The sequence below is a fragment of the Takifugu flavidus genome, chromosome 11 (genome assembly GCF_003711565.1).
Source record: "Takifugu flavidus isolate HTHZ2018 chromosome 11, ASM371156v2, whole genome shotgun sequence".
Taxonomy (NCBI): domain Eukaryota; kingdom Metazoa; phylum Chordata; class Actinopteri; order Tetraodontiformes; family Tetraodontidae; genus Takifugu; species Takifugu flavidus.
In genome coordinates this window covers 1,767,319-1,786,461 of record NC_079530.1, presented here as the reverse complement: position 1 = coordinate 1,786,461, position 19,143 = coordinate 1,767,319, and the positions used below count along the sequence as shown (strand labels likewise).

Below are 19,143 nucleotides of genomic sequence, written 5' to 3'. Positions count from 1 at the left end.
CCCTTTGGACTTTAATTGTCATAGTAACTTGATGCGTCTCACCAAACTTCTCCAGCTTGTAGGTTGGCAGTTTGATTACATCGCTGATCACTTCCGATCGATCATCTTGCGATCAATAACAGCAGGAGCCGCTGCATCGAGGGGAAAGTGCGCCCTCTTGTGGCGAAGCAGCAGAAGCACAAGAGGCACATGCACTCGTCATCCGCTTCTTGTTTTCTTTTTCTTGTGGCAGTAATCACGACTTTAATGATAATAAGCGACACATTTGTTGATGGGATCCTCAAGAGAAGAACAGCACCAAAATAACGTTTTTAAAATTCGCGGGAAATAATTTAAAGATATGAAAACCATGAGACTAAGATCTCCCACTTTCAATGGATGAATGGATGAATAAGCAGATCAGCGCAGTTTCTTTTAACAATTTTTACATAAATCGTCTCTAAATGATAATAAAATCACACAGACACATGAATGCTTTAATCACTATATTCTGTAACAGAGAGAAAGTGCTAATTTATATTTTTCTAATTCTGTTGCCCTGCTTATCAAGCCAATCTTGTGCTATCTAACTCCGTAGGTGGATCTCCTCCTCCAGGATTTAATTCTTCCTGATGTCATTTCAGGAATCTATACCTGGGGCGTTTCCCCGAGTCAAACCCTCAACGCTGATGTATTAACACAGTAAACACGTTTATTTAAGAGCTGATGGGAGGATGCATTGTTGTTTGCGGCACTGAGGTCCTGAATCCTGAGGTGGACCTTTCACACAACAGAAGCAGGCAAAAGAAGAGCAAAAGGCTGCTAACCCTGCAATCCACTGCTGCACAAACACATGGGATGCAGGCAGGGGGCAGAGAGGAGGAGCACCATTTACATTAAAGCTTTGACCAAAAGGGAAAAAAAGGACCGAAGCCATTCAGCAAAAGTTGGCACCTCTCAGTAACGTATTAAAAAAAACACAAATCAAATATATATATATATATCAAATGCATATAAACAAGGTCAGACTTGCAAGGAAATCATGGAGGGGCTGGAAACAGCGTTGGACACTGTCCTTTCTGCTCATGTCAAACCAAAGCTGTGCTTTCAATGCTGCGACGCCCCAATGCTGAAGCGGGTCGGTACACGGTCGGCTTCACCAGAATCTCAATGATCAGCGCTCTGCTGAGGTGGACCTCCGGCGATAGTTTGCAACCCCAAGATAATTCTGCGAACCTCCAATGTCCTGCTAACATATTTCTCTTTTTTCACTGCGTTTGCAGCCATTTTGTCCCGACGCCGCTCTGATGTCACCATCTGACCCCCCCTTCCCCATCACAGCTCAGTCTTAAACATAACTTATAGTGTCACTTCAGACCAAAGCTGACTACCTAACACAACCCCATAGTTATATTTTACTACATTAGATGTAAAACCTCAGCATGTCCGGCGCCTCGGGCGCCAGTTTCAGCCTAAAACTTGACTCATCTTTTTGTGTTAGCTTCATTTCGGCTACACCGTTGCTACCACGCCCTCAAACATGATTCCGTGTGATTGGTCACCATCTCCCCACCGACAGAATCTTAATTTATTCTCTTTTCCGTCTCGATGGACTTCCCACGGTCCCATAGGCCTCCTGACTTTGGATTCCCGCCGTGACGTCAGGACAAAATGGCTACGTGAGCCGGATCAGAGAGGTGGAAAACCCACAAGGATCTGCCTTTAGCCAACCGTGTTCCACCGCGTTCTGACCAGGACGGAGGCAGCTATCGCTGTCTCACCTGTGTCCTGACTGTGCCTGTTGAAATGGCGAGCTGTGCTCATCCGTGTGCATCGTCTGTGCTTCCGCCAGCCTCTGATGGGAGACTGTGGCGTTCCCCGGGGGGGGATGTGCTCCAGGATCAACTGTGCTTCGTGTTGTGCCTCTGACGCCCGGTACTGGGGTCGTCTTAAAGGAACGGGAGTCTTTGGATGCGGCTCTCTAAAATCGTCCCTCGTCTAAAACCGATACAAACGCCAGCACGTGACTACAGGATAAAAGAAGCTCCTTATAGAGCTGAAAAATCATAACCTCTGAATAATATGCATTTTAAAAATGGATAATAGGCATCTTCACTTCCTGGTGAAGACCAAACTTCATTTTTTTGGCATGCCACTATAACAAAAAAAAAAAACCTACAAATAATAGTTCAAAAGTCCAAAATACAGCATATATTACTGCACAGCATTGTCATTGTCCCCACAAAACGATCAAGTGGAGGCAGATATTGTGGGTCGGCGGGGTCTGTAGCACATGGTTGACATAGAAAAGACAGAGGCCTCGTGTCCAGGAGAGCCTCCTGCTCACTGTCACAGTGTCACCTAAGACAGTCTTAGAAATCTTTTGTATGGCAGCTTATAACAATTTACAGGTAAAGTTACTACAAATGGTTATAAAAGAAGGTACTTTGGAGGCAAAAGAGTCTGTGTGAAGAAGCGACCGACTTGGGTTTTTGTGTGCTCCTCCGAAGTCCTTCTGAGGCCTCAGTCAACCCGGGTCCGGCTTTGGTCTCTGCTTGTCTGGATGGAGGACCAGCAGACCCACGTGCTGTCATCATGTGATCAGGCAGCAGTTGATGCAGCGCGGCCCCAGTCGCCTCTTCAGAGCGCCCTTCTTCTTCTTGGGAGTCAGGATTGCGATGATGGCCTCGTCGAACACCGTCTTCAGGCCCTTCTGGGTCAAAGCGGAACATTCCACGTAGCAACAGGCACCGATCTGAGACAAGAGCAGAAGGATTGTGAGTAAACGATGGTCAACCAGCAGTTATTGCTGTTGTTAGACCACCGATCACTTTTGTGTGTATTCAACCGGCGGCTTCTATTTCTGTCGGTCCTCAAGGTCGTTTTCTTCCTTTGGGCCGAACTGGCCAGTGTGAACTGTGTGACGCTCACCTCCCGCCACTGCTCACACACACGTACACACAGTACTGACAGGGGATTTCCATTTCCTGGCATTTGTGTGGTGGAGTCTTGTCAGGAAAGGAGAAACAAATCGACCCTTGACCCCCTGACTGGGCCAGAGGGAGCCACGCGCCCGACACCGAGTACCAACCTCCTTCGCTAGTTTCTGTCCTTGCTCAGTGGCGATGGGCTTCTCCTTCATGTCGTTGAGTTTGGCGATGGTCTTGGGGTCGTCGCGAAGGTCGATCTGAAGGAAATATGGGGCAGTAATTGAGATGAGGTTAACAGCATATGAGAGCCTTCAGCGGGGGAAGGTTGCTGAGGGTGAATTTATCGGCAGCGAGCACATCAGTCTGGGTCGCCTGGACCAGACGGTCCTGATGGCTGCGTGCACGCATGGCTGCGAACACTCATATTTCATTAATAACACCTCAGGTCCAGATTAATCTCATGGATTAATCCTCCCCTTCTCCTGTTTTCTGTCTTTGATAGACATACTCCAATGGCTACACTACATTACCCAGAGTGCATTAGTACACACCCCACAGCTGTTCACTCGTAAGGAGGTGTCGCGAGTCAGGTGTGCTGGGAAAGCCGTGAAGAAGAAGAGATCTTGCGGATTTTGAAGGTGATAATCAATTTGAGTGGACATCAGGTTGATTCTCTGCTTGATTTGGGTCAGAAGTTTAATGGACTTGGTTACAGATGTCGGCGTGGCTCCAAAAAGGCCTAAAGAGAACCCAGACCGGTGACATTGAAGTTGACACAGGAGGACAGACAGACGTCAACGCTAAGAGTGAAGCGCAGCCAGCTAGCAGTAGCGCTTCTGCTAACCCAGGTGGCTTCTGATTCACCTGTTGCCATTGATTGGAGCCTGCGGAACACCTCCAGATCAACGCTGGCAAACCAAGGAGCTGGTGGTGGATTTCCGCAGGCGTAACAACCCCCCACCTGCACCAGTGAACATCCTGGGAACGGATGTTGACGTGGTGGAGTCCTACAAGTACCTGGGTGTTCACCTAAACAATAACCTGGACTGGACACACAACACAGACGCCCTGGTCAAGAAGGGCAACAGCAGACTGTTCCTGCTCAGGAGGCTGAGGTCTTTTGGAGTGCAGGGACCCCTCCTGAGGACTTTCTATGACTCTGTGGTGGGATCAGCCATCTTCTACGGGATAGTCTGCTGGTCCAGTAGCATCACGGACAGGGACAGGAAGAGATGGACAGACTGGTAGGGAGGGCCAGCTCTGTCCTGGGATGTCCCCTGGACTCAGTGGAGTGGTGGGAAATGGAGATGATGGCTAAGCTGTCATCCATGTTGAACAACACGTCCCACCCCCTCAGGACACCCTGGCAGCACTGGGCAGCTCCTCAGTGAGCGGCTGCTCCACCCTCGCTGTGTGAAGGAGAGGTATCGCAGATCTTTCCTGCCGGCTGCTGTTAGACTGCACAATAAACATAACGCCCGCTAGCACAATCTGAATATTATATATTCTGATATGTATATTGTATTCACCCTCTGCACTATGTACAGTACACAGAGGCCGAGTATCCATTTATCTGGATTATTGTAAATATACATCCTCTTTGTATATTTCATTTGATTCCTATTTGATTTTATCTTATTTTTCTCTGAGTGCTCTTGTTGCTGTTGTTGCACTGTAAATTTCCCCGTGTGGGACAAAAAGGATCTGAATCTGAATCTGAATGTCAACAACAACAATAGCAGGAACAGAAGAGCCAAACTGCTGGTCAAAGGACCAAATTAGGTATTTTCATCCCATAATGCGTGGCTTATATGGAAGGTTTGTAGCAATGCTAACTCCCTGCTACCCAAAACATGAGGAACTGAGGGTGTTAAATCAGTAGAGTGGATGTTGGAGCTGATGAGATAAAAACAACGGTTGCACAACAGAGAAATAAAGCCAGGAATGTATCATCTGAATGATTTACTGTCCCCGAGGACTGTCCCCCTGAAGACTTCCCTTAATAAGCCAAAAGACATCATTTGCATGGAAATTCAGCACCATGTTCTAGTATTTGAATAATTATGTACCGGAAGCCACCGTCTAATTTACCAGCCAACAGCTGAATAAGGGGAGTATTTTGTTCCACTGATCACCCCATGATAAGAAGAGGAACCCGTAATTATCCTGCGCCCTCGTTAAACGGTTAAACTGCTTCACTTTTGTGACTCTTACTTAGCGATTCTCTCAGTCAACCGCAAGGTTCCTCTTTAATTTCCGGCAATAGTTCTGTCATAACCGGTGGGATGAAATCGACGCATCATTAACCCTCTTCTTGTGTAGTGTGGCACCCCCGTGTCGTCCCTCTCAGCACCCAGCAGCGGGTATGAGAGTGACTTATGGCAGGAACTGCTTATCTGTGGGCTAACACCAGATAAGCTAACACCCACTCCAGCCTCGTCACTGCTGCCGGGCTGCTGGCTGCACTGGCATGTGGTTGCCAGGGAACAGGGCCCAGACCTCACCTACGAGACAGCGTTCGTTCGGATGAACCATTATGCCAGGAAGGGCTGCAGAACCGCATCAGCAGCATAAGAGATGAGTGGAGTAACAGTGTCCTGAGCAGGAAATGGAGCCACACTTCCTCTCAGTGTGATGCAATCAAAGCAAATCTCTTTGTAAAAATCTTAACTGCTGCAAACACGCAGACGGAGACGGACAGTGGAGTGTCCGCGGCGTCCTCTATCAGGCGCCGTTCTGCTCAGCAACGTGGAAAAGGGTCGTTTCTGTGTGTTTTGAACACACTGGCCATGTTATGGATGTTCCAGAGGACGCGAGAGAAGCTAAAGACGCTTGTAAAGCTGCTATCAGCTCATGCTGAATGTCAGACTGGTGACGTGGACGTGGCAGCTGGTGTCGGAGGACCGCCGCTTTTGCCACTGTTATTAACACAAAAACGGGAGATTAGGTGGCTTGTGTGAACCGGGGAGGTTCGGCTCATCCTGCGGCCTCCTCTTCCTGCTCGCGGTTGCACGGAAGCTTGGCTGCAGATCGTTACAGATGATCAGAACCTCCAGACGCTTCACACAGCCGGCAGGAGGTTTTACACACTTGCAATATTACATATAGGTCAATAGTCCCCACAGAAGAATGTGTTATCCTGGTTCTCTGGAATGAAAGAGCACTGACCTGGGTGCCGATGAGCAGGTAGGGGACGCTGGGGGCGTACTCCTGTAGCTCTGGCACCCATTCCTCCCGTACATTCTGGAAACTGGCGGGATTAACCACGGAGAAGCATATGAGGAAGACATCGGTCATTGGGTAGGACAGCGGCCTGAGGCGGTCGTAGTCCTCCTGCAAGGAGACAAGCCAGGACGGGTCAGGGAGGCAGGAGACAACGAAGGACACGAGCTGACATTTCAGGGTCTTGTTGTCCCGATTCATAGGATTTACACTCAGGCGTCTCCGTGGCTGCCTCGCTCGACGGAGTGGGATTAAAATGGCAGGAGTGGAACATCTCAACCTTCCCCTTTGGAAATGGACGGCGTCCCACCCTGACTGAGGTGGACACGACCGTAACCCCCCTTTTTCTAACGTGATACATCCGTCAGCGGTGCGGAACCCTCTGATGTCCCGCCAAGCGAAGCTCATCGCTTTGTTTTTGAACAATTCTTTATGATCCACACACACACTGTCTGGATATTAAAGTGTGTGTGGGAGGCCCAATTTTGCAGACATAAAAACAAAGCCCGCGCCAAGCACCTGATTTACAAGGGCTGGATTAAACCTGCTCATTAATCTTGAGTGTTTTCTGGGGCAAACGGATGAGAAAGCAATCAGATTTTCATCGCCGATTCCCTCTGAAGAGGAGGAGCGGCGGCCATCCCTTCGTAAGGAACGAACACCCACCGTGCGACGAGTATTAGTAGCATTATGGAATATGTTGAGATATTCTCCTGCCTTTTTTACACGTTATTTATCTGCCACGTTGTTGTTTACGTCTGTTCTCGTGACCTCTGCCTGCAGGACGCCGACATAAAGACAAGCTCTGTAGGACTGTTAGCGCTTTACTGTAAACACCCCCCACACACACACACACACACACTGTGTGTGTTTTCTCCCACAAAGCTCCAGCGCTGGTCGGGAACCTTTACACCCCCGTTCCTTCCAGGTTTCAATCAGCTCGGCTCAGACGACCGTCGCGTCCGCGTGTCGGGACGATAGTGTAAATATTATGATCTTCTCTCCATACATGTGCACACGGGGACGGTGTCCCAGCAAGAATGACGGCGCTGTGTTGAGTCACGAGGGCGATGATGTCAACCAGACCCCCTCCCTGACCCCCACCACCGCGGCTGTGGCCTCCTCTGGATTCTATAGACTGGCTGTGTCAACAGATGCCCGCTCTCTGGCGGCAGCGGCGGCGGCGGCATTGTGTGTGTGTGTGTGTGTGTGTGTGTGTGTGTGTGTGTGTGTGTGGAGTGCGAGCCAGGTCAGCTTTAACACATGCTGCTCTGCGGTTATTTCAAGGCTCTGCTCAAGTGTAAGACCTGGAGTGTGAAGTGTGAGCTGGAACAGGTCCTGCTGAGAGACGGGCTCCCAGCCGTGTGAGACCTAAACCAGACGACCCCCTCCGACCTTCACACCCAATCCCCGCCTGCCGCCCCGTAACCCCTGCCGGGGGTCACTGGGACACACCGACTCACCACTTCTGAGCTAAGTGAACTGGCAACTCCAGGGTGCACCGGGATCATCTTGAGCAGATGAACCGGGCAGCCGAACCGGAGCCCGTCTCTATGGACGTGTCTGTGGGTACCGCAGCACTCAGCGTCCGCTTCCTGTTTCCTCCTGCTCCTCCACCGGCAGCGGTGGGAGATTTTGTTGAGTGCAGAGGCGGCAGCAGGAGAATGAATGAACGAACGAATGAATAAGTAAAGACTTTCCTCTGCGTACAACCATATGGAATAAATCAGTCGGCACGTTTCTGGCGTTACGTGCCCTCAGCCGCCAATCAAGGTGCTTCCCCTTGTTTTTGGGTCTGAAATCCTGGCATAATGGAGACCGAGCCTCTCTCTGGGTGATCAGGGACAGCGTCCCTGAAGTGCGTCCGGAGACGCGTCCGTCACCCGGCCTCCACTTCAGCCGCGTTCCAGCAGTTGCGACTCCTCCTTCGTACAGAGAACAGCGTGACTCTTTAACCCCTGACAGATGCCGTATCCTCCACTCCTCCAGCACCGGCCCGCAGACCACCATAACTGTGGAAACCACGACAACGAACCTCCAGACCCGGTTAATAAACACAACAGCACGAATCCCAGCGAGGGGCTGATTGGAGTGTTTACGTTCAGTCCGCTCCTGACGGCATCCTCCCCCTCCCTGACTCTCTTGTTCCCCTCCTGTCTCTCTCTTCCTCTTTCTGTCTTCCTTTCACTCCCCCCCCCCCTTCCCTCTGTTTGGGGCTCCAGTCTTTGATCAGATGCTGGAGCTATAAACATTACCAGCTGGCCCTGTGCTCCGCATAAAGAGGTCAGCCGAGCCGGGGGCGGCGGGACGAGGCGTTTAAGAGCGCAGTAACTCTACCCTCAGTGGCCGGCAGCACCCGCGGCAGACATCTGGGAGAACTTCTCCATTTCACAGACGCTCTGAATCAGCTAAAAACAAACCTGCATCGCCAAAATAGACAATATGTGTGTTCCTCTTTTCTCAGCTCGTAGCAGCAGCACCTCTCCCCATCTGTTTTTCCAAAAATCAAACATAAAGCAGCCACGGGGGGGGCAGTTCCTGGATCCCTGCATTCATGAGTGAGCTGAGCAAAATTCTGGACCTCCTCTAGATGCGTCGCAGAACCTTCCTTTTCTTCTTCTGTCCTTCCAGCGAGTGGATCCCATGTTCTGCCCCGACACGGTTAAATCTGGCCCCCCGGGGAAAGTGGCCCCAATATTCAATACTGGACGTGTGCGCAGTTTTAGGTCGCCGGAAAGCGGCGGGGTCAAAGGTGTCGGGCTGTCAGCGTGCAGCTCTAACTGGCGGAAGGGAAAGGGCTCGTTCTGCTCCGTGGTTTCCCAACTGCCGTAAATGTTCTTCTGCCATCTGCGAACATGTGTGAAGAATCCAGATGTTGTCAGCAGATGTCCCGAGCAACTTAACGCGCTGGCAGTTGGATGCGTCTTGGGCCATATTGCATTACAGCGAGTTAAAAGATGATGTGTTCCCAGCTGAGCCTTGTTCTGATATCATCATCCCGAATGCAGCCCCGGCAGGAGATCGGGGCTTCAAACAAACCCCCGGGTGCGAGCACGCCGACCCCCCACCCCACCCCCCCACCCCCAACCTCAAAGCGCCTTTCTTCAGAAAGTCTTAACTCAGGACAGGAACTCTTCAAACGCTTTAGGCGGCCGTAACAGTTCCTGTGGTGAAATGTGCATCGTTTGAGGCTCTTTCAGAATAATAAATGTACGTTAACAGTAATAAAAAAAAAAGGAAAAAAAAACCTTCAAACACAGATATAATGGCCTGGATTTCCAAAAATAACCCTCTGTCCTTATTGTGAGTCGTTAAAACTAGTTTTTGTGCATCATTACGCCTGAGGAAAAGAAAAAGCATCTGTCGGTAAGTCAGAAAAAAGGGCTGCAAGTGAAGAGCCATCTTCTATTTTTACCTGAACAAAGTACCTGTTTGTTCTCCCTCTGGATAATATTTGTTAAGCACCTTATTATGCGAGCTGGATCCCATCAACGTCTCGAGGTGTTACAGACGAGGACCTAAAATGGCCTCTGGAAAGGAGACGCGCCTCGATCCCGATACGTTAAGCAGTCAGTCGCTGGTAAAGTTTGCCTTCTATATTTTGCTAACAGCTAAAATTTCAATGGCCTCCAGGCTAATGACTGAACATAAAAGCACTCATTGTTTCCTTCTGCGCGAAGTGTCGAGCGTGGGCGGACGTGACGCTCCGTGTCTGGATAAGTTTGCCGTCCGTGTCCAGCGCGTGGGTGTGGGATCCTCTCTTTTTTCTCCTCTGCGTGTAAACATTATTGTGTGTGCGGATCCGTGCGGCTCGGAAACGCTCGACCTCTGGCCCTGCTGAATGGTGCATTGTAAAGCAAAAAAAGCCTGGCTTTAGGGAGCTCTATTAACAAACCTGTGACATCACTACTGGACATAGGAGCCCTGTTCTCCACATAATAGAAGGATTGAAACCCCTTCACTGCCACCACTGTCCACGCTAGCCCAGACCCTGGCAGTGAAGCCATGTGCAAAAGCCATCACCTGTTGCAGCTTAGCGTCTGGCCTGAATGTGAAGCCTGTGGGCGTGTTGGAGGCTTGTGGAGCCACATGGGGGAGGACCAAGATAGAGCGAGAGAGACGCTGACAAAGTGCATGTGAGAGGGTGTCCTTGAGGAGAGTGTGAGCCGTACCTGGCCGGCGGTGTCGTACAGTCCCAGCAGGTACTGCTTCCCACCGACATTGACGCTCACTGCAAGGAAATGACAAAGAGCTTTGAGGAGAGGAAGAGGAGAGGGGCGAAGGGGGCGAGGAGGGTGGGGAGCAGCGAGGGATGGGGGGGGGGTGGATCAGAGTCCCCAACCCCTCTCTGCTATGAAGGCAAACAAGTGGTTTTGATTATAGCAACAGATGCAGGACTGTGCAGTTGGGGACGGGGAGATCCAGTCAAACAATCTCGGATTCTCTCTCCTACCGTGGAAATATTAGCATGTTGTGTTTGAACCTGCCCTGGTGGCGACACAAGACACACAAGAGAGGAGAAATGCGTTCCTACCTGCGTAATGGTCAAACACTGTGGGCACATACTCCTCTGGAAAGGCGTCGTTGGCATAGCTCATTAGGAGACACGTTTTCCCCACGGCGCCGTCTCCCACCACGACGCATTTTAACATGATAGTGCCGGTTCCGTTAGCCATGATCCCGACCTGACCAGCACCATCGTCACCGCCACCCCTGCGCCCTGTTGTCCCGACCCCTTCCTCTTACCGCTGCTGCTTGGTACCGATCCGCGCACGGCGGGCATCACCAGCCTCTGTGACGGACTGATCGGCGCTCTAAGTCGGATCGCAACTGCATCGTCCCCCCCTCCTCTTCCTCCTCCTCCTCCTCCTCCCCCCCACCACCGGTTACGGTACTCCCAAATTTGGCCGTGAGGGAGTTTCCTTTGCACAACTGACAGAAGAGTCTCAACACCCTCTTCGTGTCCTCTAAGACGGAAATGCGCTCCCCTGCGCCGAGGAACCGAGGCGGTTATGAGCGGCGCTGCTTGGCGCTGCGGCCCCGGTGCGTCGCGCTCGCTCCCCGGTGCGCTCCACGCCTGAGCCTCGGTCGGTGCCTGCAGCACTGGGCTGCTGCTGCTGCTGCTGCTGCTGCTGGACAAGGTGGGTGCGCTTGCTGGAGAGGCGGAGCCTGGATTTAACAGCAAGGGGCCCCGGATAAAGAACCAGGACCGTGAGAAATGACATCATTTTTGAATAGGAAGCTTTGGGGTTAATGCGCCGAAACAAGGCAGGAAATATCCTGCAATAATGCTCAGGAATATCCTGCACTATGTGGAGAGGTGACACATATACAAAGTGTAATCATCATCATAATCATCATCATAGTAATGATTAGATAGTTAGGATTGGTTTCATCACGCTGGAAGTGCAGAAAATACTTTGAGGATTGTAATTGCGCACGATTTATGGATGAGGAAAATTAAGATTAAAGAGTAAAGATTGGTTTGTGTTGCTAACTTTCTGCTGCTTTGAGCTTTAAATGCTACTTGTGATGTTTAAATTAAACCGGTTCAAAAAAATCCAGTTCATTTTATACTCTTGAAGACCCAAAACCATTTTTTTCTTAAATACATATATAATTTGACACATTCGACTTATTCTTTACTTTTGTCAACTATTAATTAACTATTTAATCAAGGAAGAGGGATTTTTGCACCTTTGCAAGGGGTCAACGTATGTGTGCGTGCAGTGTTTGTTCTCAAGGACGGGGCGGTGACGGTGCAGGAGGAGATGCTGATGGGGGGGCACGAATAAATGATGGGAGATATCAGAGATTTGACCTCTGATGCAGCTGGCAGGTGGAAGCTCTCTCCCTGAGCGATAGTGCACGGATATCGTCCTCATAAATCACGTCACTCCTGCCCTCCCTGGCAGCGACGTCACAAGGAAACACAGTTATTTGTTCCAACGGGGGGAGATTCTGGAGGCCTCGTCTGACCGTAAAACAACCCAATCCTAACTTGGATCCATAATTCCTGCCCAAACTGTTGCAATAATAGTGAGTAGTGCTTCTGAAACACATTCTTCAGTCAGATTTTAGACTCTGGGTCACGTTTCATATGATCAGACTGTGTTTGTATTCGCTCAGAGTTAAAAATGAAACAGAAATCAGTGGCTAGTGTTTGGCTAGTAATGGGCTGCTGTGTTGGTAGATGGCCCCACCCGTCGGAGCGATGTGAAGCCCTGTGGTGGATCAGTGATGCTGCCGTCAGGGTGAAGATGCCACATTCAGGACGTCGGGACGGTAGAAGAATGAAGCTCTCCATCTTTCTGATTAAGACCTGGACTCTCGTTTGAGCGTCAATAAACCTTCAAAAAGAGGCACCTGATGATTAAACATCCTCCAGAGACCCAGCAACGTCATTCTGTCCTCTCAAGGAGACTAAAAAAGGGGGGGAAAGGAATTTTTTACACTTTATTCTGGGTCTAAATAGGTTAAAATATATGGTGTTTACTTTGTTTGGAGGCTGTAACGGAGCTGGAACAGGCAGAACTGACCGACAGCACCTGACGGGAGACAAATGGACATTTAAAGGTTTGGACTTGAGCAGTGGATCTAAAAATTATGCAGACAAACAAACTGAGGACATGGGACAATGTCCACCTGACGGAGGGACCCGAAGAGACACGCCCAAGCTGCCTTTCTGTCCCCACCCAGTAGATACCGGAATATATGTCACAAATGGGAATAACTGTCATTGACGTCCCCCAGTGCCCCCACCCCCACTCAACCCCCAGTTAGTTAATGAGGCTCCGGCCTTATTTCCCACTTGGACGCCATTTAATATCAGCTGTGCGGAGCTGCGATTAAAGGCGAACACGAGGGCGATTCACGTGCAACGCGGCGTTAGTCCGTTCCCAGTCAGCTGCCGCTCGCCCGACACATGCGCACGGCTATTTTTGGAAAAAGCAAACAAATGCAAGAGCTCCTCGGTGTCCAGACACCGTTTGAGGCGGAATCACAACGTGCTCAGATGAGCTCCTAAATTAGAGCGCAGAGGCTCGACTCCCTGCACGCGTTTACTTAAATTACAAGTCGTATTTTTAGCGAAGGCCGACCGTCCACGGTGGACATTCCATCAGCCCAGAGACGCTCCTGACTCACGCTTGCTCCCTCTATCATGCCGGGAGGGTTCTTATATGTGTAAATCTAATTTGCCCCACGGGGTTCTGTAGATTTGAGATGGTCTTGTCGTCTCTGTCGTCCCTTCCTCTCTGTCCGTTAGCTCCTTCCACCTCATTTACGGGGGCATCGTTGACATTAGCGCCGTTAAATTCGTGGCTTCTTTACCAAGTCTACGTTTTATGCAGTCGCAGGTCAAACGCAGGAGCTTGACGTCACGGTTCGGACGTTTCAAAGAGCAGATAAATTAGCAGATGAATCGCTTCAGCCTTCAGCTCGAAAGCCGAAAGACTCGTGAGTTGTCGCCGTTGTCGGATTCTAGCCTGTTGACATCAGTGAAAAGCTCAAGCCGACCTTTGTAAATGAATTCTCAGCCAGCTGTTGGGAAAACAAACCCTGATCTTCCACACGGAGTCCTTTTCTGGTCATCTTTTCAGAAGCAAGAAGAAGACAACGACATAAATAACACGCCGGCGAGGCTGGATAACGGTTCTCTGCAGTAAAGGTCACCGACAGGGTGAATCTGCGAACGCTCCGGGTGATGGATGACAACGTAAACGCTCGAGCTGCGTCATGTGAGGGCTTCAGCTGACAGGAAGTGGTCAACGGCGCGCGTGGAAGTGAGCGGGAGACAGTTGGAGCTCTTTATTGAGCAACCCCCGGGACACATGATAGACCTCATGATGGAATGTCCTATTAGAAGAAACGGCGCTTGTGCAACCACAGCTGACTGCAGCGAGGTCAAGATCAGGCGGGTCCGGCTGAGTGTCCACCGACAGCTGGGGACGACGCGGCGAGCCCACGTCCACCACATCTGAAGGCTGCCGGCTAATATTTGCCATCACAGTTGTTCAGCAGGTTCCTCTAAACCGGGATATTACTGGAACAAATACACATCTGGTTCGACAGCTAATAACAGGGCAGAAGAAACCTGAAGCCAGGTCCGACAGTCAAGGGGAACAAGGATAAAGGTCCAGGACCTGTCTTTTCTCCCTCGGGCTGTTTCGGCGAGCCCACTCCCTCCACGTAGCCCTCCCCTCTGCATCCTTCCCTCCTTCATATCCCTTTCACTGCATCGTAACTCCCCCTTGCTCTTCAGAAACATCTCCTTCTGGTGTGTTTACTCTGGGTTATAGTCACAGGGACACATTTCTGGGGCATAAATCCACTCGCGTTTCATGCAAGGGGTTGGATTTCTAATCTAGCTGTAAAAGTGAGGACCGGGACAGAGGTCGTTGGGACCGTTAGGGACCGGGCAACGTTAAGAGGCTTCTCTGGTTGCACTGAAACGCGGCATCACGCTGCCATGTGTAAAATTAGGCAGCAGGAAACAGATCAGGAGTCGCGTTTGGAGACAGCAGCAACTGCTGTAGCAAACGGGGGCAACAGCTTCATATGTGATGATGGTCACATGATGGATCCGAAACATGCTGCTGGGTTTTTTTCCCTCTCTCGTGTCTTGGGTCTTGTTGGTTGAGCTCACGTCCTGGTCAACGCCGGCACACGTCTGCGACATTTCCCCTCGCTGAGCTATCTTTAGCGCCTTCGGGAGGCCGCCGGGCTGCGTTCCCACCCGCATCTGTGTTTTCCTGGGGACAGGAACCCACGCCAGACACACGAGACAACACCCTTCCTCACATCTCCAGGACTGGATGAACAACACAAACACAATTCAGTATTGCAGGAAATGGTGTCAAACCTCAAGCCTGACATCCTGCCTGTTGGATTGTTCCCTGTAGCGTTTGATAAGGAAATATGTGACGTTTGTTTTCAGGTGTTTTCAGGTCTGGACAAATGTTTTATGATTACTTATTTAACCGTGAAATGTTGTTGGACAGGACAGTTTGATGGTCAGATCATGCTAATCAATGGCAGCGTGGGATAACGGAGCAGGCTAGCTAATATTTACAGTGACAGCTGTAGTTTTGTACCTTCAGTAACGAGCTTTATGCGGTCAAACGGGGTTTAAACAGCTCTGTGAGGACCGGTACCGGTACGGTGAAGCTGGACTGGTCACATTGTGACAATAACGACTGTTTCTGTAAGTGCCTTTAAGCGCCGACGTGTCTGTGGCACAAATAAAGGCAACAAAAGGAAGCGATGAGTGCACGAACTCTCTAAACCTGAATCGCACGTGTCGGTGGTGTGTCACTGGCGCTGTTAACTGAGAGGTTGGCGGTTCAGCCCCACCCAGGGACGCAGTAGTTCACGGGGGATGACGAGAAAGGCTTCGCCGTTGACCCCATCCGTCACCACCACAGGAAAGGAACGGCCTGATTGTGAAGGTGTAGATTACTGGACTTCCTGCTCGTCACCCGAGCACCGTGTCGCTTTGGTGCGCTCTGACATCTGGTTAGAGGGGCCGTCGGGAGTCGCCGTTCTCCTGAACTCTGCTTTATTGCTCTCTCTTGGATTATTACAACAACCTTGAGCTTTATGCAACAACACCCCAGGGCGTTGTCATATTACTCTCTTTGGCAAATCAATGTGACCGTGCACATAATGTGCTGCTTGTGTATAAATATATATTTGGATTTATGTTTTTTCCCCTGGTTGTGACTAAGCATCTGATAGAAACATTGACCTCTGATAGCCTAATCAGAAGAGAAGGCGGATCGTAGGTTTTACAGGAGGTGGGGAGCGGCCACGAGGGGACCCAGAGCAGCTGATGACACCCAGGGCAAAACACCAAGTCAAAAGCAAACACCGAGGGGAACAAACAAATCACAAAAGCGCACACAAGACAAAACAGTATATTCAGAGAAGACGTTCATCTCAACAGGGACTCCGGGTTCAAACCTGCAGGTTTTAAACGTTTAGATATATATAAAAAATATATATAAAACTAACTCTTCAGGTATTGTGAAGGTTCTGCAGGCATACCTTCTCGTGAAGAGCCCTGATCATGGAACAATAACGCTATTTATGATGTCAGGAATGACGTACGGTGCCCGATCACGTTAAATTCTGTAAAGGCTGCTCATCTGCGCCCTCTCCTGGTCATTTCTGGAACTGGAGTATTTCGTCCAAACACACCCATTTCAGTTTGGCATTTTTAATCCGATCAGAGTGAAAAGACATTATTTATATGTTGGACATCAATAACAAAATTTATATTAATTAACGAGGTTGAAAATGACAACTTCTAAATTATGTCGGCTTCATGGATCCGATTTAATGAGAAATAATAAATGGTTGTGCAGTTTGTCATTCCTTTTTGTACTGAAATCTATTTATCAGCCTGCAAATTCTGCCAAGAACCTGCAAAAAAAACACAAAAATTCTATGTCATTTTAATGCCCGATTGGCAATCAACTGATAATAAAACAATTTCTTTTCATTGAACCTTTTTCATTATTAGGAACCATGAAACAATAATGAAGCTGGAGAAATATGTGAGGTCATTAAGTGCATTATGTCATAAAAACATGGGGTTGTTGTGGGGGTGTGTGGGACCTATCTGTGGTCCCCTTCCTGATGGCTTATGTGTTCTAAGGGATCCGTGTCGGTTTCACGCCAATATCAGTGTATTTTCGACGTTATCTGAGCCTCTCCCTTATTTTAGGGGTCCATTTGGTGTATCCACCATTGCTTTTAAACTTGCGTGTTCCTGAATAACCCAAAACAGATGAGACATCGCTTGAATGAAAGGTTTTTGTCTATTTTTACCGCGAGGTAACGTCAAACAGCTCGACTCAGACTACAATGAGCCAGGAGACATTTTTTCTGGATCTTTGACACTAAGTGAGACTGAGAGCCCCGTAGGATTGTTGCGCCGCTCTTTGCAGACGGGACACATCTGAAATGTCTCCAGACTTTCTCTCCCGTGGTGCAGCCTCCTCCTTTCACGTTCCAGGTCACCCTCGTTTCCCTGTTTAAAGTGGAAACTCCATCAACTGGACGTTGTCCTTGTCCACAGGATACTAAAGTTTGTTGACCATTGGACTTGTCAGCAACAATCTGAGGCCTTCTGGCTTCAGGATCTCCTCCTTAAGGTCCTTCACAGCTGAAGGACCGTCAAGGGTGATGGACTTGTCGTCAAACGTCATATTTCAGTTCATTAAATGCTGGTGTGCTGCAGGGTTGGTTGCTGAAGCCACTCGCCTCATCAAGTCACAGGATAAAAGCAGCAGGCGCGCCCTCCTCACACCTTCCCAGGAAAAGACAAGGTTGTAGGGGGGCTCTGCCATTTTTGGTCAATATCTTCTCTCCTGTTTTGATGGTGGTTATTAATAAATGATGGAAAAACCACCTCACAAGCTGTGTCGACTGCTTCCTTGCACACTGCAGACTGTACGGGTCGTGACAATTGGTGTGTTCCATTATAAAAGAGAAATAAACACTGTTGAATATTAATGAATATTAATGTTGGCAGCAGCTTATTAGCCAACAATGACTCCTTTAAAAGGGTTTAAAACTGTTACGCACTGCCATTTTAAACACTGTGAAAGATTACATCGACATAAAAAATGATTTGAGTCCGTTTTATACCAACTGAGAACTTAATTGCAACCACCTTAATCATTAGCAAGGAATAGGGAAGGTGACCAGAGAAGAAGCGGTCGCCTCACACTGCCCCCTACTGGCAGGAGTCAGTCATTACAGGCCCGACTTCGTCAGAAGCAACTCTCATGATCTTCACAATCATAAGGATTATTTCACATCTACACAAATGAGACAGTCATGCATCCATTTATATTACACACTCATTAAGGCGGCTTATTATCAGTGTGATTGATATAAATCACATCACAGCTGCATTTCCTCCCCTGGAAACATCACGTCTATCTGAAATGGATTGAAATAGTTTCTTGCTCTCTTCTCCTTTAAAGGTTCACTTGAATCCTTTCCAATTAGTTTATAAAGCTTGAGGATTTTCCACGTTTCTAACCCGCACTGCCTGCAGCCACATAAACAAATGAGAACTTATAGAAGTTAATCATAAAACAGAGGGTCTGGGAGGAAGGAAACTGGTGCAGGACACACGCCATCCATGTAAGGGAAGCCAACGGTTGGAGGTTAACATCTGGCAAGTGTTTCTTTCTGCTGTGTCTCACGGAGCCGGCAGAGGTCCAAACAGAGAAGTTGGAGGAGAGGAAATGTTAGTGTTCCAGCAGCCTTGCAGATGTCTCGTTGTCACGCCAGCGGTCGTGGCGGATTCAACCAAAGGGACAATCAGAAGGGAGTTCAGAGACAATTGCCAAGGTCATTTCTTGGTACAGACAGCGAGGCCCAATTTTAAAGGTCTTTGGGCTATTTTTCATTTTCTTGGCAAAATTGTAGCTTCAAAGACGCTTGTAGATTCTAATAAAGACAAAGAACACCAATTCCTTATTTCATTACACCAGATTTATTCCAGATAAAGTGCAGAACATCATAAATAGTGGTCATAATTAACAAATAAATAGATGAACCAGAAGAAATTGTAGATGGAAAATAAATAAAAGATTGTAAAAAATATCGGAACGTTGTTGGTTCGGTGAATTTTTTCTTTTCTTAAAATAAATATATGTATTCACATATTAGCAACTAATAAGCAAATTTAAAATAGTACAAAAGATTTCTTCTGAGGGAACGGGAGTCTTCAGGAGAAGGTTTTATTCTCCGTGGCGTGGCGGCCCAGGCCCTCTCCTCCCAGCCAGTCCTCCTCCAGCTCCCCAAGGATCTCCTGCAGGGACAGCTCTGGCAGGGGGGCGTGCTGACCCACTGACTGGTGCCCCGGTTCTCCTCTAGCTTCCAGACCGGTTCCACTCCAAGAATCCTCAAGCTTTGAATACTGGCCCAGCAGTGGCGGGCTGTTTTCCATCGTGGCATCCCAAAACCCGGAATCTGGAGTATCTGGAGTTGA

At 49.1% G+C, this 19,143-nt stretch overlaps 1 protein-coding gene and 1 long non-coding RNA gene across 2 annotated transcripts; one reads left to right on the top strand and one right to left on the bottom strand.

Moving 5' to 3' along the window:
* Positions 1-671: 671 nt before the first annotated feature.
* On the bottom strand, positions 672-10,957 carry LOC130534314 (rho-related GTP-binding protein RhoQ). The gene is made up of 5 exons (XM_057048345.1): positions 10,666-10,957; positions 10,304-10,362; positions 6,078-6,242; positions 3,071-3,166; positions 672-2,734 (listed from the first exon to the last, which is right to left on the bottom strand). Exons 1-5 carry the CDS (start codon positions 10,805-10,807, stop codon positions 2,573-2,575), a joined length of 624 nt encoding a protein of 207 aa, XP_056904325.1. The 5' UTR covers positions 10,808-10,957; the 3' UTR covers positions 672-2,572.
* A 57-nt stretch (positions 10,958-11,014) lies between these two features.
* Positions 11,015-17,554, top strand: LOC130534317 (uncharacterized). The gene is made up of 2 exons (XR_008952865.1): positions 11,015-11,272; positions 12,325-17,554. It is a non-coding gene; the product is annotated as an uncharacterized LOC130534317 (long non-coding RNA).
* The last annotated feature ends 1,589 nt before the right edge of the window (positions 17,555-19,143 follow it).